General features: G+C 38.7%; 1 protein-coding gene across 3 annotated transcripts in view; it reads left to right on the top strand.

The window, feature by feature from the left end:
• PPFIA2 (PTPRF interacting protein alpha 2) overlaps positions 1–18,005 on the top strand; it is a 333,320-nt gene that overhangs the window by 157,072 nt on the left and 158,243 nt on the right. The window contains exons 3-4 of one of the 3 annotated variants that reach the window (XM_035901684.1): positions 1,543–1,569; positions 6,609–6,618. The exons of the other annotated variants lie outside the window; for them this stretch is intronic. Of the exons in view, the coding sequence (XP_035757577.1) occupies positions 1,543–1,569; positions 6,609–6,618 (37 nt within the window). The remainder of the gene's footprint in view (positions 1–1,542; positions 1,570–6,608; positions 6,619–18,005) is intronic. 3 annotated transcript variants of the gene reach the window in all.

Genomic DNA, 18,005 nt, shown 5'->3' with positions numbered 1-18,005 from the left:
TGTGATGGCCCTGACCTATTCAGGACCTGCAGAATGTTGTACAGTCATCAGTGAGACAGGGAGGGAGTGAGCCAGATTGCTTGGGAGCTGGCCCAACAGAGTAGCATTAAATCCCCCAGGAATTAGCACTATCATATGCCTGTCCCACTTGTATCTTCACGAGCAGGCTGTATTTTTTCAGCAATGTCTTCACTAGAAGGATAAACATCTAAAACAAGCCACCAAACTAAGAACAGTTCTACCAAAACACTTTGCAGACTGCGGATATCTATGTATCTGTACATGTTTTTCTCCGAGGCAACAGACTATGAGAAAAACTACTGTGCAACAGTGTTAGCCATATTTACTGAGCTTGTAGTATGAGATTATAGTTATAAAAGTGGTACTTGACTTGTATAAAAATAGAATATGAAGTTCTTTTCGTGGGGTCTAGGATTTACACTGATAATCTCAGCAGACCTATTGTTGCTGGAATTACAATTGGCAAAGCTTTAATAAAAAAACCTCCTTCCTCTTGCATCATCAGGCAAGAGAGAGAGTGGGTTTGTGTACTTTTCATTTTCCTCTTTTACCTACTTTTTATTTTCCTCTTCAACTTTCTCCAACTCTGTAGTTTTAAAACCATAGATTTTTGCATTCTCCAAAGAAAGATATAGAAGAAATAAATTCTCTCAGTCACTATGTAGGCAAATACCAACGGGGAAATCATCATAAATGAAAAGAAGCACTTCCTTTGTGTGGATACCTTTCCAAAATGTATTTAAATCAAAGGTGGTGAGAGGGAAGAAAGTACATGTTCTTTAAAATCTTTTTCATATGGTATTTTCTCAGATCATGTTCAAGAATGTCTGTCTTTTAGTTGAAATTATCAATGATGTGATGATATCTAAGACTGAAGCTTGTTTGAGAAGCTGGTAGCTGTGCATGTCAAAGCTATACCAGACAACTTTCAGTTACACACTCAGTTTGCACAAAGTTATTATATTTTCTGTGCATTCACACCCTTCATACTTAAAATTGAATGAACCATCCAAGAAGTGTCAAATGTGGCCTTTCCTACATCCCTCATCCCTCAGCTGTGTTGCAGAGTCTGGGATGGAGGATGCAGAGTCAAAGTCAACCTCGCTCTTGGTTCGTCCCTGTAGTGGCTGAAGCAGTTTTCTCCACTACCTCACTCTAGGTTTGTGCAGGTCTCTTGGCACAGCTGCACTGCACACAGCAGTGTGGTGGGGCCATGGCCAGTCCTTCATGATTGGCCTCCCTGGCCACAGGGGATGGACTGCACTGTCATCTCTTTTTCACCCTGCACCATGGGACCGAGTTCAGGGAAGACATGTTCCTTTTCCTTTGTAAGAGGAGTAAAACGGTAGTTTTCCATTTCACTGTCTGAAGAGAGAGCTTCTCATTACCTCATGTGTTCTCTTATTTTTCCTAGGAGTCATCACTGGTCTGCATTTAAAATCTGGCATATTGCGGATTCATAAAACAACATAGCATAGACAGTACAAGCTCACATGTGACAAAGCAGGCAATGACTTGCAGAGGGGGTACAGCTGGAAGTTCCCAGGCGTATTTAGGAAACTTTAAATTAATACAAGTTGCGTTGATATACTGTTATCCCTCTTTTTTGGATATGAAGAGTAAACCATTACTGAAGTTATCTATGACTACCATTTCCAGAATGACTTATCTTGAAGACTGTTTTTGAAAGACCAGTTTGCAGTTGGTCAAAATAGTTCAGTCTATATTCTGAGTATTTGGCTTGGGGAGGATATTTCAATTGATTAGGCACAGCACAAATTGTTTTATGGATATGTATGTACAGTTAAATGATAAGCATGTGTTAAGTGCCTTTGAAGAGTACCCTAAATTGTACTTTCCTAGGTAAATACACAAGCCAGAAATAGCAAAACACAAATCTCTTCTTTTAAGATGCAAGTAGCTTGCCCTCAATGTTGATGTTTGAGAATTTATAGTGGTGGGAATTTTTTTATGGTTTTCCCATCATAAGAACACTTACCTAGTCATGAAGCCAGATAACATGGTGCTTAAATCAAAAGTACAAGCACTGATTGGCTTCTTCAGGGAAAAAGATGTTCACCTCTTACCTAGTGGGAATGCTTAGTTGCAAAATTCCTCAAGACTGTTTTTCAAGCTTTTCATCATTATTACACACATTCACACTGTGAGATTCATGTTTAGCTGTTCTGTTACTGGAAAATTACCCCCCAAAAAAGAGCTTAATTTAACTTAATGGTATATTCTCCCTGAAAATATATACATAATAAATGATGTAAAAACGCTGTTGTGTACCTGAATCCTATCTGTCTGCAGCCTAAAGTACCCTGATAAGGACATGAAAAATGAGCACTGAGGAGATTGACATGATCACAAGCCTGAATGAAGGCTTCTGGGCTTTATCCCTTATCATCTTACCTTCTCCTTGCACTTGTTAATCGAGAGTTGAAGTATAATCTTCTGGGCCTCCCTAATGTACACAGTGGGGGGGAGTCGTACCAGTTGCTCCGTTTTGTTTTCTCACACTCATACCAAATAGCCATGTCCCAGAGTCCTTCACAGCCCAGGCAGAGCAGAATATCTCTCAGGATTGCAAGAAGGTGCTGTGTTCTACACTCTCCCAAGGGCACATTTTCTTCTGCCTCGTCCTGCTTCCAGGAGATCAGAGGGCAAATTGTCCCTCTGTTTGCAGGAAATCTGACACATGTGCATTTAGGGAAATGAGGGAAATATTTATTACTACAAAAGAAAACTGTGATTCACTGTCCTATTTTTTTCCCCTTCATAGAAATCTGAGGATTGGAACAGGAACAGATTTTGAATAGGCATCCCCTGACTTCTGTGAGGCAATCAAAGTTGTATGCTTTTGCTGAAAACGATTTAGGCATGCTTTTGGCTTTGCTGTCTGCTGTAGTCAGTAAGAATGAGACTACAAGAACAAAAATTTTCAAATTAGAGCAAGTGTGATTCACTGTATTTTGAACGTGTTTTCAGAATTTTGGCTTCATTTTCCTTTCCACAAAGGAGATTTCTCTCTCCCGCAAGATCCACGAGGTTTCTGAAACCTGTATAGGCTCCTCAGGCACACTCAAGCTCTATCTAACCTGGATCTGTCAGGGGTCGGACCTCCTGGGACCACGTGCATGGCTGAGCATCATTCTTAACTCACCTTCCTCAGTTACGTTTCTCTTATTGCAGCGCAGTATGCAGACACATGTGAACTGCTGTGTCTTCCTTCTCCACAGCCTGGGCTTTGGTGCCAAGAGAGATGATTACTGTGGGCTGGGGACGGGTCTGGCAGCTGGGTGATTAGAAGAGCAGGATTGCGGGGAGTGCAGGAAAACACTGTAGGTGTATTTGGTTGGTGCTTAATTTTTTTCTTTTATTTTTCTCTTTCATTTTCTTTATTACTCTTTCTTTCTTCTCAATACTAGTCATCAATAAAATGACTTGGAACTGGACCTGGAATGTAAATATCAGACTCTTCATTAGATAGAGGAAAAGCATAGTCAGCATGATTTCCACAGTCCTAGTTTGAAAACTAATTAGCATAACATTCCAACATGTTCATATACTTTACTATTTTTACATTATATGAAATGAGCATGTCCTTTGTTTTCTACACTTGTCATAAAATAAATCTTGTAGTTTGAAAAGATTTTATGTGACGGAAATTCTGACAATTAGGCAAGGAAACATTTTTTGGTTTTGACTAAGAACTCTTCAGACAGTTCCTTTCTAGACTCTTCTTATTAACTAAATTTTTAATGATGATAATATGCCTGAATTATTTCTGCGCTTCAGTACAACACAGGGGCATGCTCTTGAGATATTTTAATGGCTATATGAACTCAAACTCTGCTTCTGTGGTCACTGTTCTGAATCTTTATTTGCTATAATAAATTTCTCCTGAGTTCAATACATTTAAATCAATATTTTGTAGTGTAAATATAAAAGCGTATTTTAACTACGGTGATTTTCTGCATTCACATCTCGGAAGATTTTTAAAATGATTAATCAAACAATAATTAGAGAGTTCAGTCACTGTCGTATAGGTAAACAAATAAATATGAATCTTATTATTTCTTTAAAATGCTCACTTAATAAAGTATTACCTTACCTTGTATCATCATGTAACAGTACTGTGGGAAGATTACTCTACAGACTGCTGTTGTGGTTTAACCTGGCAGGCAGCTGCACACCACACGGCCATTTGCTCACTCCCCCCGCCCCTGCAGTGGGATAGAGGAGAGAATCGGGGGGAAAAAAAGAAAGTGAAATTTGTGGCTTGAGATAAAGACAGCCCATCTGTATGTTGCATCTCTTCCTTGGTGGCCTGAGCTGTCATGGGCCACTGAGCTAGAAATAATTCACCCCTATGTTGCCAGTCCAGATCCACCTGGACCACTTCAATCTTAGCAGCCTGGTCCACCTGCTGGTTGTTGTGATGTTCTTCACTGACCCAACTCTTGGGTACGTGAGCATCTACATGACATACTTTTACAACCACGTTCACTGCCCAGATGGCAATATCTTGCCACAGAGAGGCAGCCCAGATGGGGTTGCCTCTGTGCTGCCAGTTGCTCTGCTTCCATTGCTGTAACCACCCCCACAGGGCATTGCCACCATCCATGAGTCAGTATAGAGATAGGGCACTGGCCATTTCTCTCATTCAGCAATATCTAAAGCCAGCTGGATGGCTTTCACCTCTGCAAACTGAATTGATTCACCTTCTCCTTCAGCAGTTTCTGTGGCTTGTAGTATAGGACTCCATACAGCAGTCTTCCACCTCTGATGCTTTCCCACAAAATGGCAGGACCCTATCAGTGAACAGGACATATTACTTCCCATTTTCTGGCAGTTTATTGGGGCCCTCTTCAGCACGTGTCACCTCCTGCTATGGTGATATTCTGAAATCTTTGCCTTCTCTCCATGATCACTTCCAAGATTCCTGGGCGACTGGGATTTCCTAATTGAGCCCATTGTGTGATCGACGCAGCATCAGTTGCATGATGTGTGTGGGGGATCCTCCCTTTGAGCATCCAGCCCAGCACCAGCAGTCAGGGTGCCAGGAGGAGCTTCAGTACCAACCACTTCCGAAGCAGCTCAAATCCCTTCATATGCTGCCAATATATCTTTTTCAGTTGGAGTATAGCATGCCTTGGATCCTCTGTATCCCCGACTCCAAAACCCTAAGGATCAACCTTGAGTCTCCCCCGGGGCTTTCTGCCAGAAGCTCCAGGTAGGGCCATTCTCCCCGGCTGCAGTGTAGAACACATTTTTTACATCTTGCCCTGACTGACTGGCCCAAGGGTGACCGCATAAACTATCTCCTGTTTAATTTGTTCAAAGGGCTATAGGTCAGGGCCTCATTTGAAATTGTTCTTCTTCCGGGTCATTTGATAGAGAGGTCTTACAATCAGACTGTAATTGGGAATACACATTCTCCAAAACCCCACAATGCCTAAGAAACCTTGTGTTTACTTTTTGATAGTTGGTGGAGCCATTGCTGTTATTTTGTTGATCACATCTTGCCTTTTGATTCCTAAAAACTGGATCCCCTGTGCAGGTCCCTTGACCTTATTTTTTTGGCAGTTTTATGGCAAAACTGGCTTTCAGAAGGATTTGGACTGTGTTGCCCCACACAATGATGTCATCAATGTATTGCAGGTGATCTGGAGCTTCACCCTGTTCCAGTGCAGTCTGGATCAGTCCATGGCAAATGGTAGGGCTGTGTTTCCAGCCCTGGGGCAGTCGATTCCAGGTGTACTGAATTCCCCTCCAAGTGCAAGCAAACTGTGGCCTGCACTCTGCTGCCAAAGGGATTGAGAAAAAGGCATAAGCAATATCAGCTGTGCCATACCACTCGGCTGCCTTTGACTCCAGTTCGAATTGAAGTTCTAGTATGTCCAGCACAGCAGCACTCAGCAGTGGCGTGACTTCATTCAGTCCCCGATAGTCTACTGTTAGTCTCCATTCTCCATTAGACTCTTGCACTGGCCATATGGGACTGTTAAAGGGTGACTGAGTCTTCCTGATCACTCCTTGGATCTCCAGTTGACAAATCAGCTTATGGATGGGAATCAGGGAGTGTTGGCTGGTGCAATATTGCCACTGGTGCACCTTTGTGGTGGCAATCAGCACCTGTTGTTCTTCAACCATCAGCAAACCCCCTATAGAAGTGTCCTTCGAATGACCAGGCAAGGTGGACAGCTGTTTAATTTCCTCCATTTCCAAGGCCACTATACCAAAAGCACACCAGTACCCTTTTGGGTCCTTGAAACACCCTCTCCTGAGGTAGCCTATGCCAAGGATGCACAGAGCCTCTGGGCCAGTCACTATGGAGGGATTTTGCCACTCATTCCCAGTTAGGCTCACTTCAGCCTCCAATACAGTTAGCTGTTGGGATCCCCCTGTCACTCCAGAAATGCAGATGGGGTCTGCCCCTGTATAGCTTGATGGCATTAGGGTACACTGTGCGCCAGTGCCCACTAGAGCTTTATACTCCTGTGGGTCTGATCTGCCAGGCCTTTGAATTCACACAGTCCAGTAAACTCAGTTGTCCCTTTCCTCCACCTGGCTGGAGGCAGGGCCCCTCCAGTCCTGGTCATGGTATTCACTACTCACCTGTGGTGAATGCAAATCACAAGCCCCTTTATTAAGATCAGAAGTAAGATCAGCCCTTCTACTCTGTCTGGGGAACTGCCCACTGGAAACCAGAGCAGCAATTTTCCTGGAAGAACCCCCTTGTGTGACTGTTTTTCCTTGCAACTCACATACCCGTGCCTCTAAGGGTCAAGGTAGGTTTTCCATCCCACTTCATGTCCTCTCTGTGGTCACACAGGTAAAACCACAGGGTGGCATATAGTGTGTACCCACTATATCTTCCCTCTTGAGCAGAGGCACACTTAGTCCTCATGGCTGAGATACTGGTCCATACAGGTGGGAAGTAGGACGTATCCTCTCTGAGTTGCTGGAACTTCTGGAACAGTTTTTTCACAGCCAAGACTCAGGCCTGTAAGGAGGAAGAGAGACTTTCTTCGTATTGCCAGAGTTGGCCAGCCAATTCAGCCACCATTTGTTCCTCTCCATCTTTCCAGGTCATAATTGCCAATGAGTTTGCATGCAACGATGGTGCACTCCGTACAAAATTCCACCACATGGGTCATGTGCACCTGACGTCATCTGGATCTTTGGATAACTGCTCGTTGTTCAGGTCATCATAAACCACCTCTAGCACAGCTAATTCCCTCAGGTACTGGATACCTCTTTCCATGGTGGTTCACTTGCCTGGGTGACATATAACATCTTCCTTGAAAGAATACTTCCTTCATGCCTGACAGGAGTTGCCTCCAGAGGCTGAGGGCTTGTGCCCCTTTTCCAATCACTTTGTCAATACCCCCTTCCCTAGAAAGAGATGCCAGCTGCTTGGCTCCCCTACACCCTAATTCCAGGTTATTGGCCCTGCTATCCCAGCATCGGAGCAGCCAGGTGACAAGGTGCTCGCCTGGACGACAGCTGAAATCTTTTTGCATATCTCACAGCTCACTCAGAGATAGGGGTCAGGTGGTTACCATCTCATTTATGGGTTCTGCCTCTTCCTCCTCCTGTTCCCTTGATAGTACTGGTTCACCTTCATCCCTTACTAAACAAGCTGATTTTCTTGTGTATTTCTTCTTGTGTATAGAGGCAACTGATACTGGCATAGGTTGGTTCTCTTGTTCAGCCGCAGTGCCTGTTACTGGGGTTGGAGTAGTTGCAGTGCCTGTTGTGGGGGTTTGAGTAACCACAGTGCCTGTCACCAGTGTTGGAGTAGCTGCAGTGCCTGTTGCGGGTTTAGATCTCTGGATGGTACTCTTAAATAGTTATTTAACCCTAAGCAATACCTGACACACATTCAGGAGACATAGCAATAGGACCATGCTGGTTTGAACATCCTAAGGATATTCAAGAATTCTCAAGAGCTATTGTAACTAGCCTGAAGGAGAAAGGAAAAGCGAAGGAGAAGGGAAAAGTGTCCCGTCCGCTCTGGTCTCCCCCATAGATTGGTTCTTCGAGGAGAAAAAGTAAAGAGTATAATTATTAATAGTTTCTGAGAGGCGGCTCCCGAGGTATGGCAATGACGGCAATGCTGAGTACAAATACCGGATTAGTCTCATAACTAATAATTTTATTGTATCATAAGCCAGTGTTACACAATGCAGCGAAATGATAACATTGATCCAGCTCCCAGAGGTGATAAACAGCACAACAGGGAACATATAAGTAAGGTATTACATAACACAGCTTTGGGAGAAAGCATGACAACTTTGAGAGCAAATAAATCAACATTGGGACCAGTGAATGTTTATAACAAATTTGCCTTAACACGCTCTGTTCAGATCTGTCATTATCTGAATCCTTTGTGCTCCACTTTGGGCACCAAAATGGACTGTTGTGGTTTAACCCAACAAGGAGCTGAACACCACCCAGCCGCTCGCTCACTCCCACCCCTCCATGGGATGGGGGAGAGAATCTGGAAAAAAAAAAAGTAAAACCCATGGGTTGAGATAAAGACAGTTTTATAGGACAGAGAAGGAAGGGAAAATAATAATAATGATAAAAGAATATACAAAATAAGTGATGCACCACCCACAGACTGATGTCCAGCAAGTTTCCAAGCAGCAAATGCTGCCCCCAAGCCAACTCCCCCCAGTTTATATATTAAGCACGTATTAAGCATTGTACTGTATGGAATACAACTGATTTGCTGTACAACCAGAAGTGTGTTTTACTGAGATTTAAGTATTAATTATAGTTATATTACTTTCTTTAATTTGAGATACCAATGCTAATGTAATTTCCAGAAGAGCAGAGTTTCAGTGCATCAACCTGCTGGGCCTATTTTCCAAAATAAATACCAACTTCATTACTCAGTTAAGTCAGGAGAGATCCAAATGTATCCTTTACATCTTTTTGTCCTCCCCAGTTATGTGTCTGTTACACTGAAGGAGTGTCTTCCACAGCAGGCCTGTGTGGTATGGTCTGCCTTCCAGCATCTTTTCCACCCAAAAGTCTACCTTGCAAGTGGGCTGTGAGTCTGAGCCACCTGCTGGCATTCAGCTTTCCTGGTGAGTCTCAGACTATTGCGCTTTAACATGTCCCAGAGGCTGCAGTCATCCCATACCCAAAAGCATGCTGCATATGACTGGCAAGTTTGGTCTTCACTGGGCCTGCAAGATTTGTCTTCATTGCTGCATTGCTTTCTAAGCCAGCCTTTACAGATAGTTTTAAGACTTAAAGCCTGCCAGTGGGTCTCTGAGGTGGCTGCAGAAGAGGAATGACATGTCGTTTGTTCGTAATGATGCTGGCAATGAGGTGAGACCTGAAATCACTTGTTGGTTGTCACAGACTTAATTTATCCAGAGCAAGCCCCAAGAGCTTCAAACTTCCATCACTTGAAACTTCAGACAAGTGCAGAGCCGTGACTAGAACTACTGTCAGGATTAAAATCCTGTCCAGATTGTCTGGGGATAGACTGGGTAAAGTAGTAAATCTTCATATCTTTCATCCTTTGTTCCTTTCTGTTGTAGGAACTCTCTGTCTTTCTCAATTTATAGGTACCAAATCTAGCATAATGAAAGCCCTGTGTGCTGTAACGCCAAATAACTTTTTGCATTGAAAAATGATAGAATCATAACATAACTGAGGTTGGAAGTGATCTCTGGAGGTCATCTAGTCCATGCATGGCTAACTTTATAACTAGATCAGGTGTCCTAGGGGTCTGTCCAGTCAAGTTTTGAAATGGTCTTCCATAAACGAGAACATGTTGGTGGGATAATTGTTACGGATAGGTATTCAGTATGTGGTTTGTGAATTTTAAATATACCTTTGAGATTATTAAAGTACCCTTTGCCAACATCTGGATATCACACTTCTCTTTCTCTTTAGAACAGGCAATATGAATGGCACCTGAGAATATATTTTGTTACTGTGAATTCACATGGCAACTTCTCAAAGTTAGTAAATAGACTAATGCTATCAAAGATATCACATACATCTGCTGTATCTATGATGTAACGTACCTCGATATGCCATGATGACCTCATGATCTTCAATTTTAACAGGGGATACTTGTTTTATATCATTACTTCTAGTCCAGCCCACACTTAAAACCAATGGATTCTGCATTAAGGTACATTATTTTGGACATGGCCCTGAAATGAGTGCTGTACTGCCCACATCATAACTGAGAGTGGAGTCCCTGCTTTACCAGAGCTTTGACTGGGGACTTGCTAAGAAGGTTTGGATTGTAACAATGTTGGTATTTAGGAAAATATGCCTTGTTTCGTGTGACCTGAACAGCAAAATCACTTGAAAGCCCAGTGTAACTAACCAGTTAAAAAAATGCAGTTGCTCCATGGTGTAAACTCAGGAATATCGATGAATTTTCAGGAATTTTCAGGAATTTTCAGGAATTTTCAGGAATATCATGAATTTTCACCTATTTCTCATAGGTTAATTCACAGAATTAGCTAAAACTTTGTTTAATTTTAGTGCTTCCACAGAACCTTGAAATTGTAGTCTAATGTATCCTTTGTCACTATTTCCATCTAGTTGTGAAATGCAGGCCAGTTTGGTGCATATGTGGGCCATTATTCATGATTATTGTCTGATGTGGCCTTGGAAGCTCCAGGAGGCGCAGCTTGGCTGTGTATGTACCTAAGAGGGCTTTTCATAAGTGATGCATTTTCTGAAAATGTTTTCAGATGTGCCACAGCCTCACACTAGGATTTTCTACGTGGAAACCCAAAAGAGAGAGGAAAAGGAGCCTGGAAATGTTTCTGGGTCCATCATTTAGGATACAGCTTGAGAATCTGTCCCCATGCATGTGGCTCACAGCAAATAGTAGCTTAAGTGCTCATCCCTAGAAAGAATATATGCATATTCTAGAATTTCATTGTCAGGATTTTCTCTCCCCGTTGACCCTATTTTCTCCTCTAATAAATTTTAATGCTTAGGCATTTTCTCAAGGAGGAAGACAAAACTGTAATAGAAAGTTTCATGAATATTAATTCTAATGGGTTATAGTTACCAGGGTACAAAGTACTAAGTAGATGCTATAATATTAGATGCATTCCTGAATGGAATAAATATTTTATCAACATGCATGAGATGGGAATTGCTGCATTAGTTACACTGCACAACTGATTCATGGATTTTGTATCTCAAATGATTGCCAGTAAAATCTTCAGGACAATACAATGTATTTGCCTTAACATGCACAGTTTGAAGACAAACAATTTTAGAACTGCAGCATTGAAATATCAGGGATCACTCATTTCCAATTGTAAGTTTCCCGTAGTAGCCCCAAAGAGTCAAAATACTGGACCTTAAACCTATCAGCTGCTAGAATTGAATGCTGTTTATTTTATATCTTTCATCCATAAACCTTCTATCACAGTTTTACAACAGGAAAGAGGAGGAAAACTGTTTACAAGATAGTTTTAAAAATCAGGCTAAAGTTACTCAGAGATCATTGCTGTTAACAGTGATGGATGTAAAAGATGAATTAGTTAACAGAGCTCAGATGCAGCAGTCAAAAGTATACAGTAGATCTACCTTTTCACACAAAAGTGCAAAATTACCAGAAAACATCATCTATGAGATGTACGTAAATTGGAAAAATGTGCAAAAATGTGTAAACTGTTTACACCTTAATCCAGGTGCATTTGTTTTAACCCTTTTTTTAGTAGATGTATGTGTATAAACATTGAGATTAAATTTAATATGCATTAAACCATTATTAAATAAAGATGGGTGAGACTGAAATAATGAATGGATAAAGTTTATAATGTGTATGTTTTCTTGTGCTGAGTTATTGTTTATTTAAAACAGTGTCATGTTGACATAATGTGGGCTGTGTTTTCCTTACAAAATTCTGGAGCAACAGTGGTGGTAAACATCCATCTAAACATGACACGTGAATTGACCATGGAAATGTTCTTTTCAAAAGTAGCTGCTTTGTATGAAGTAAAATCTCCTTTTAAAAAACAATAAAAAAGCACTATAAAAATGTTTTCAAATATCTAAGGGTGTAAATCTAAAGAGAAACCTGACACCAGCAAGTTTAGAACTTGCCAGCATACATGGAGAGTTTTGCTTAAAATTCAAGATTCACTCTTTTTGTTACCACTAATAGCATAATTCTCCTTTAAAACATTGAACTTTTAAAACTATTTCAAATATTTAAAAACTGTTACAAACAACAATGTGAAGTTCATTGTCAATATGTGGTTTGTAGATAGATGAACATGGATACATGCCTGTGGCTGTTATTAAATATATTGATAATGTGCACATTTTTGTTTAGTGCAAAAGGAAGTAATAGTGTACAGTCAGGCTTAACTTCCTCATTATAATTATAATATTAAATTATAAAATTAAATTATAATAGTGAAGTCATTATAAAACACATCTTGCGATATGTTGTATTTTCCAAATGTTATATTGTGCTATTAAAAATACTCAAATCCAAAAATACTGTTTTTTTGACAGTTCTGAATACCAGGTTTACTGAACTGAGTTAGCAAATAGTCATGGAAATATTTACTTTGAGAGATGATGAAGCTCAACTATAATTAGCATGAACATTGTATGTATTGTTACATATGCTCTCAACAATGGAAAGAAATTGTTTAGAGGTTTAATGTAGAACTGTTTTGTTTTGGTTTTTTTTAATGACAGTCAGGATAGATTGAACCAGAGGTTTAAAAAGTATTTATAGAACTTTTTGAAAATTTCTGCTGTTAATTTCCTAGGAAGTGAATATTGAGATCTGAAGAAATGCCATCTGGTCAGATTGCCTGCTAAAGAATAATGTTGTATCTTGGGCTCTGCAAAAATAAATGAAAAAGTCATGAAAATGAAGGAAAATAGCATCCAATGCTAAAATAATTTTTTCAGATAGCTGAAGGGACTTCCAGATTTTTAACTGCACATAGCTTTTTCCTACTATTTTTCCACTCTTATAATTGTTTGGTGCAACAGAGAAGTCTGAGACACCATGAAAAATTTACCAATTTAATAGGTAAATTTTACCTAATAATTTAATAGGTTTATTCTTTTGATGTTTTAATCTGGGGGAGAAGATCCTGCTTTCTTTGAACCGCACAAACAGGTAAACCTCTTGCTTTATGTAGAGATGTCAGATGGAAGTTAGCCATGAAGCTATGATTATTTCTCTGTAGTTATCTGACTGTTTGACAGTGCTTCAGAGTTCACTTCTGTGAACATAGTACAGAACACTGAAGTGGCTTACTATTTGGTTGTCCTCAGTGCCTCATGAGCCAGAAGATGTAACAATACTTTCAATTTTTTTGTGTGAATTTCAGTTGAGCCGTATTTTTGTTCTCTTAGATCAGCTTGATTGAATGATAATAACATTCATCTTGTTAGCGTGGTGTAATTTAAATATACTGTAGCATTGTACAAAATTCTGTTCCATTCAGTAGAATCTCTGTTGCGCCCTTTTTCAGATGACGGTTGCTGCTGGTACGAGCATTGAGAGTAACATTCAAAGGACCATATCCTGCCCTAATGTATGTTCACAATATCTTGGATTTTTTGCGTAATTTGAATGTGAAGCCTCCATATGTGAATTTGATATTTTGTTGCTCACAGAAGCTTGTGCATCTCGAGGTTATTTCACATTATGTATTTCAGGGTCAATGAATATTGTACTACAAGTGAGGTCTTAGCCTATCAAAATTACCGAATTACTGTCATTTTTTTTTTATATATGGTTTGACGGTGCAGCTAAATAAAGAAAATAATGATATATTCACAGTTCCTTTTGCATTTACCTTGCTTCCCACCTAGCTCGATGCTCTGTCAGATGAAATCAGTATAACAGCAATAGGCAATGAGTAAAAGCAATGAGAGGCTATATTTATTCTACTTAACCCTGTACTAAATTGGATTTTGATATAAAGATGTGGAATACTAAATTTGGAAGGAAGGTAATTTCATTTTTCTTCCTTAAACTAACATATCCAATGACTTAAAATAGAAGGGAGGAGTTACTATTGCTCATGAAACGTAGATTAAGAAATCTATTTTGCTAACAAAAGAAGCAAATTATTCACTTGTAGTATAATAGGTCATTTATCTTTTTTTACTAAAACTATTCAAATAATAGAAAGTCATTGGGCCAAGATTGAACTCTTATACATTAATGGGGAAACATTAATGAGAATTTGGGATGTATCACTGAAAAAAGACTGTGGCTCTGCATTATATAGAAGCTATTTTTTATCATGTAATATGTTTAATAATTTATTTTTCAGCTAAAGATTATCATGTTTCTAGGGGAACCGGCAGAAGGAATTCTGGATAAACATTTCCATCACCTTAAGTTTCTTTTTAAGATACAACAAATAATCAAAGTACAAGCACAGTATAGTTAAAATAACTAATGGCTGAGAGAAAAAATACTGTGATTTAATATTGGCGAGAAGTTAGTCCATCTTCCCTGTCTGGGAAAAATGTTCAACATCTTAAAACAATCATTTTTTTGGAAAGTTTGTGCTCTTAAGGGATCATAAAGAAATTCTTTACCCTGCATTCTGACTATCTGAGTCATTATGGATTTCTGAATACATTCCTAGAATGGACCAATATTATAAATTCTTGGCTATGATTTGTACTGTTCTATTCCAGTTTCAGACTTCTATGCAGAGGAAAAAAGCTTCCTGAGTACATAATGTATGATTAATCTCCAGTCTCTTCCGGATTTTCAACATGACTTTAATTTCTCCAAGGCAACTTTAGTATTTCAGTCTGAACATAGTACCATTTTTAATGGAAGATGGTAATATGAAATATAGTAATATGACAGAATTGACAAACGTCAAAAAATGCAGGATTTCAGATTTAGTTATAGAAGTTTGTACTAGTACTTCAAAATTGTTTGGGGTCCTTTAGTTTGTTTTCTTTTTTTGAAAACTACATGAAGTAGTCATGTAGCTCTAGACAGATGCTTTCTTAAAATAATGAAATAAATCAAAAACTCAGAGGTTACCTTTAATTCTTTGGATTACATCTATTACCACTAAAATTGGTAAGGAATTTATTAACTTCAACTGAATAAGAATACCCTTATTCCTGCCTTTAGAGATCACAAGAGCTGTCACTGTAAACTACGGTTGTTAATTATCCCCCATTTTTAATTTTGTTCCTTCTCTTTGGACTTCTTTGAGGCTTTTTTTTTTCTCCAGAAAGAAATATATCAACCTCTACAAGAAAGGGCATAAAATTTAGAATTCATTAAATGCTCTTCTAACTCCATCTCCTGATTTTCCTGTGTAAAGTTTAATGTTGAATTTAATGATGTTGTCTCTGCTCTAGAGACGGTGGAGGCTGAGTCAGTCTCACCTGTTGGCTCTCTGAAGGTATCAGTCTTTCTCTGTTGACTGAGAAGAGGACCTAAAAGGCCATCTTGGCTTAGATACCGTGCTTATTGGTGATTAAAATTAAGTCACATGGATCCCATTTTCCCAATTTTAAGATGATGTTTAGGACAGGAATTACATCACCAAAGTGTGGCCTCTTAAAAGCCTATTGTTTAATTAAGCTGTGATGCAGCTGCTTTCAAATAAGAAAACAGTATACTATTTGAAGAATCGTCCCCTCTTAAGATAGCTTGGAAGGATTGTCACTGAGGCGTCTGTTAACTTAAGCAGTAAGGTTAGGTGAATAGCTTAGCCTAGACATTAAAGACCATTCTCAAAGCTGAAACTTGGAAAAAATGTAATTCCTGTGTAGATAACAGTGAAAAATCTTGCAATTCAGTTGAAAGACTAGGCTTTAAAATTTCCTTTTGAAATCTCTCTGTGGATTACAAAAAATTCTTAAATGGTCTTTAATAAAAAGGTTAGTTCCCATTCTAGATTTCACTTTTACTGTAAATGCACTAAAAATAAAAACTTTCATGTTTAAAACTAGTTTATTTTCTCCCCAAGGGAAAATAACACAGTTCAGTCACAAAGGGTGTGAAACAAGCTCTTGCCATTATTATTTACTTATACCCAAAATCATTGTCAAGTGGCCGTGAGGCCTAATTTTAGATTCTCACTTTATAAATAGGTACAAACAACTGCAGTCATAACTCTGAAGACTCTTAACAAGGAGATACAGTATTTGCTCTGTTTCAGACTTCCAAATAATTCTCAATGAAAGTTCATCTTACGCAGATAATTTTTATACTTGAATTCCTCAAACTTCAATTTCATCAGAGTTTTGAATTTATAATTATTAATAAACAAAAGTCCTGTTAGATACAAAAGAGTCCTGTTCAGAGACAGAATATAATCCCTACCAACATCTACATGTCATCCAAATGCACAAAGCATTCAGCAAGAGCGAAGAGTGGAAATCTGCACTCACCCTTTCACCCAGCATCTTGCAGGAAGGATAGGAAGGGAAGGCAGTTCTGCTTTACTAGTACTTCTCTTGGCACAAGATCTTCCTGGGGCACTGTAACACTTGCGAAAACAGATCCAGCTTCAGTTTAGAGAAATACTGTAACTGAAAAGAGTCATCCAAAGCTTGATGAATAATTGCAAAGTGGTTTTTTTCATTCCTAGATCCTCTAGTTTCCTGATGATTGGAAACTGTTTATGTAGCTATTCATTACTGAATAAAGCCTGGCTCCTTAGACTTTTTCACACGTATGCTTTTATATTATGACTGATTGTTCTCATGCTAATTAAAAAAAAAAAAACTGCTAAAGGAACAACTTAATGCACTTTGTAATCTACGAGAAAGAAAATTAATTAAATCAGTTATTTTATTCCATTGAATTCCAAACCTGCAATTACCTGTGCGAACCATAGTTTTAATAACTAGCATTAAGGCTGTTGAATCTACAGCTCAAACTGTTTGAATGCATGGTAACTTTTCAATTATTGGCCTACATTATTCTGAAATGTTTCCTGGTTTTTTGCAATTACTGTGAATTGCACAACTTTGTATTTCTGCCTTTTGTAAAAGGGGTAGCTGTGGAGGATGCTCTTAGAAGCATAGAATTTTTAGTCCATATATATTTCACTGGTTCAGCATTCTAATGGCATTAATTATACAGTTATAATTACTGAGTTATTTAGTCAAAAACAGGCACAATACATTTGATTTGGCTTTTCTGGCTCTTAATCTTAGACCTAAAATATATTCCCAGAGGTAGTCATCTAGAAGCAGAGTTTGAGATGCTAAAACTGTACAGAAAACAGAGAATAGGTTGCTCATGAGACATATATGCTAAAATATTTTAAAAGTCTTTATTAAGTCTGAGTAACATCTCTTAATGTTATCCATAACAAATGTAAGCAGGTTTTTAAATATAAAATGTGTGTAGTGTATCATTTTGCTTAATAGATATACACTGCAAAGCTTGCAATAAAACTGAAACTGAAGAAGAAACTGCAATATATTAAAAATGAGAACTCAGGTATTACAATGATTTTCAGGGAGCACTTTTGTGGGCAGTTCCCACAAATTAAATGCTCCGTGAAGTTTCTACTTCCACAGTCTTCATTATAGGCCTCAATTTACCTTTATTCCCATATAAATTTTCTGTTTTCTTTTTCTGATTATTATAAGTTGTTTACATGACAGAAGCTGAATGAAGAAGTTGATATTATATACAATAGTAATGTGCTATTGCAGTTTATTTCCTTTTCTTATGTATTCTTTAGTGGGATAATGAGGCATTTAACTGCAAGTTTTTCTGTTTTTCATGCAAAATATCCCAAATCTTGACTGTATCTATCAATATATATGTATTATTTTTATAGATTAGTTTTAAACAACCACTACAATTGCTGTATACTTTGAAAACACTGTTTCTTGACAAGTAATTTCTGTAGATGTACTCTTAAAGTATACATGCATTCTAATATGCCTGGATGGACATTCCTGATGGATATAGAGTCATTTAGACAGAGCAGTCT

Source organism: Egretta garzetta, unplaced genomic scaffold (assembly GCF_000687185.1).
Source record: "Egretta garzetta isolate BGI_Z169 unplaced genomic scaffold, ASM68718v1 scaffold68, whole genome shotgun sequence".
Taxonomy (NCBI): Eukaryota; Metazoa; Chordata; class Aves; order Pelecaniformes; family Ardeidae; genus Egretta; species Egretta garzetta.
This window is presented reverse-complemented; position numbering and strand designations above follow the sequence as displayed.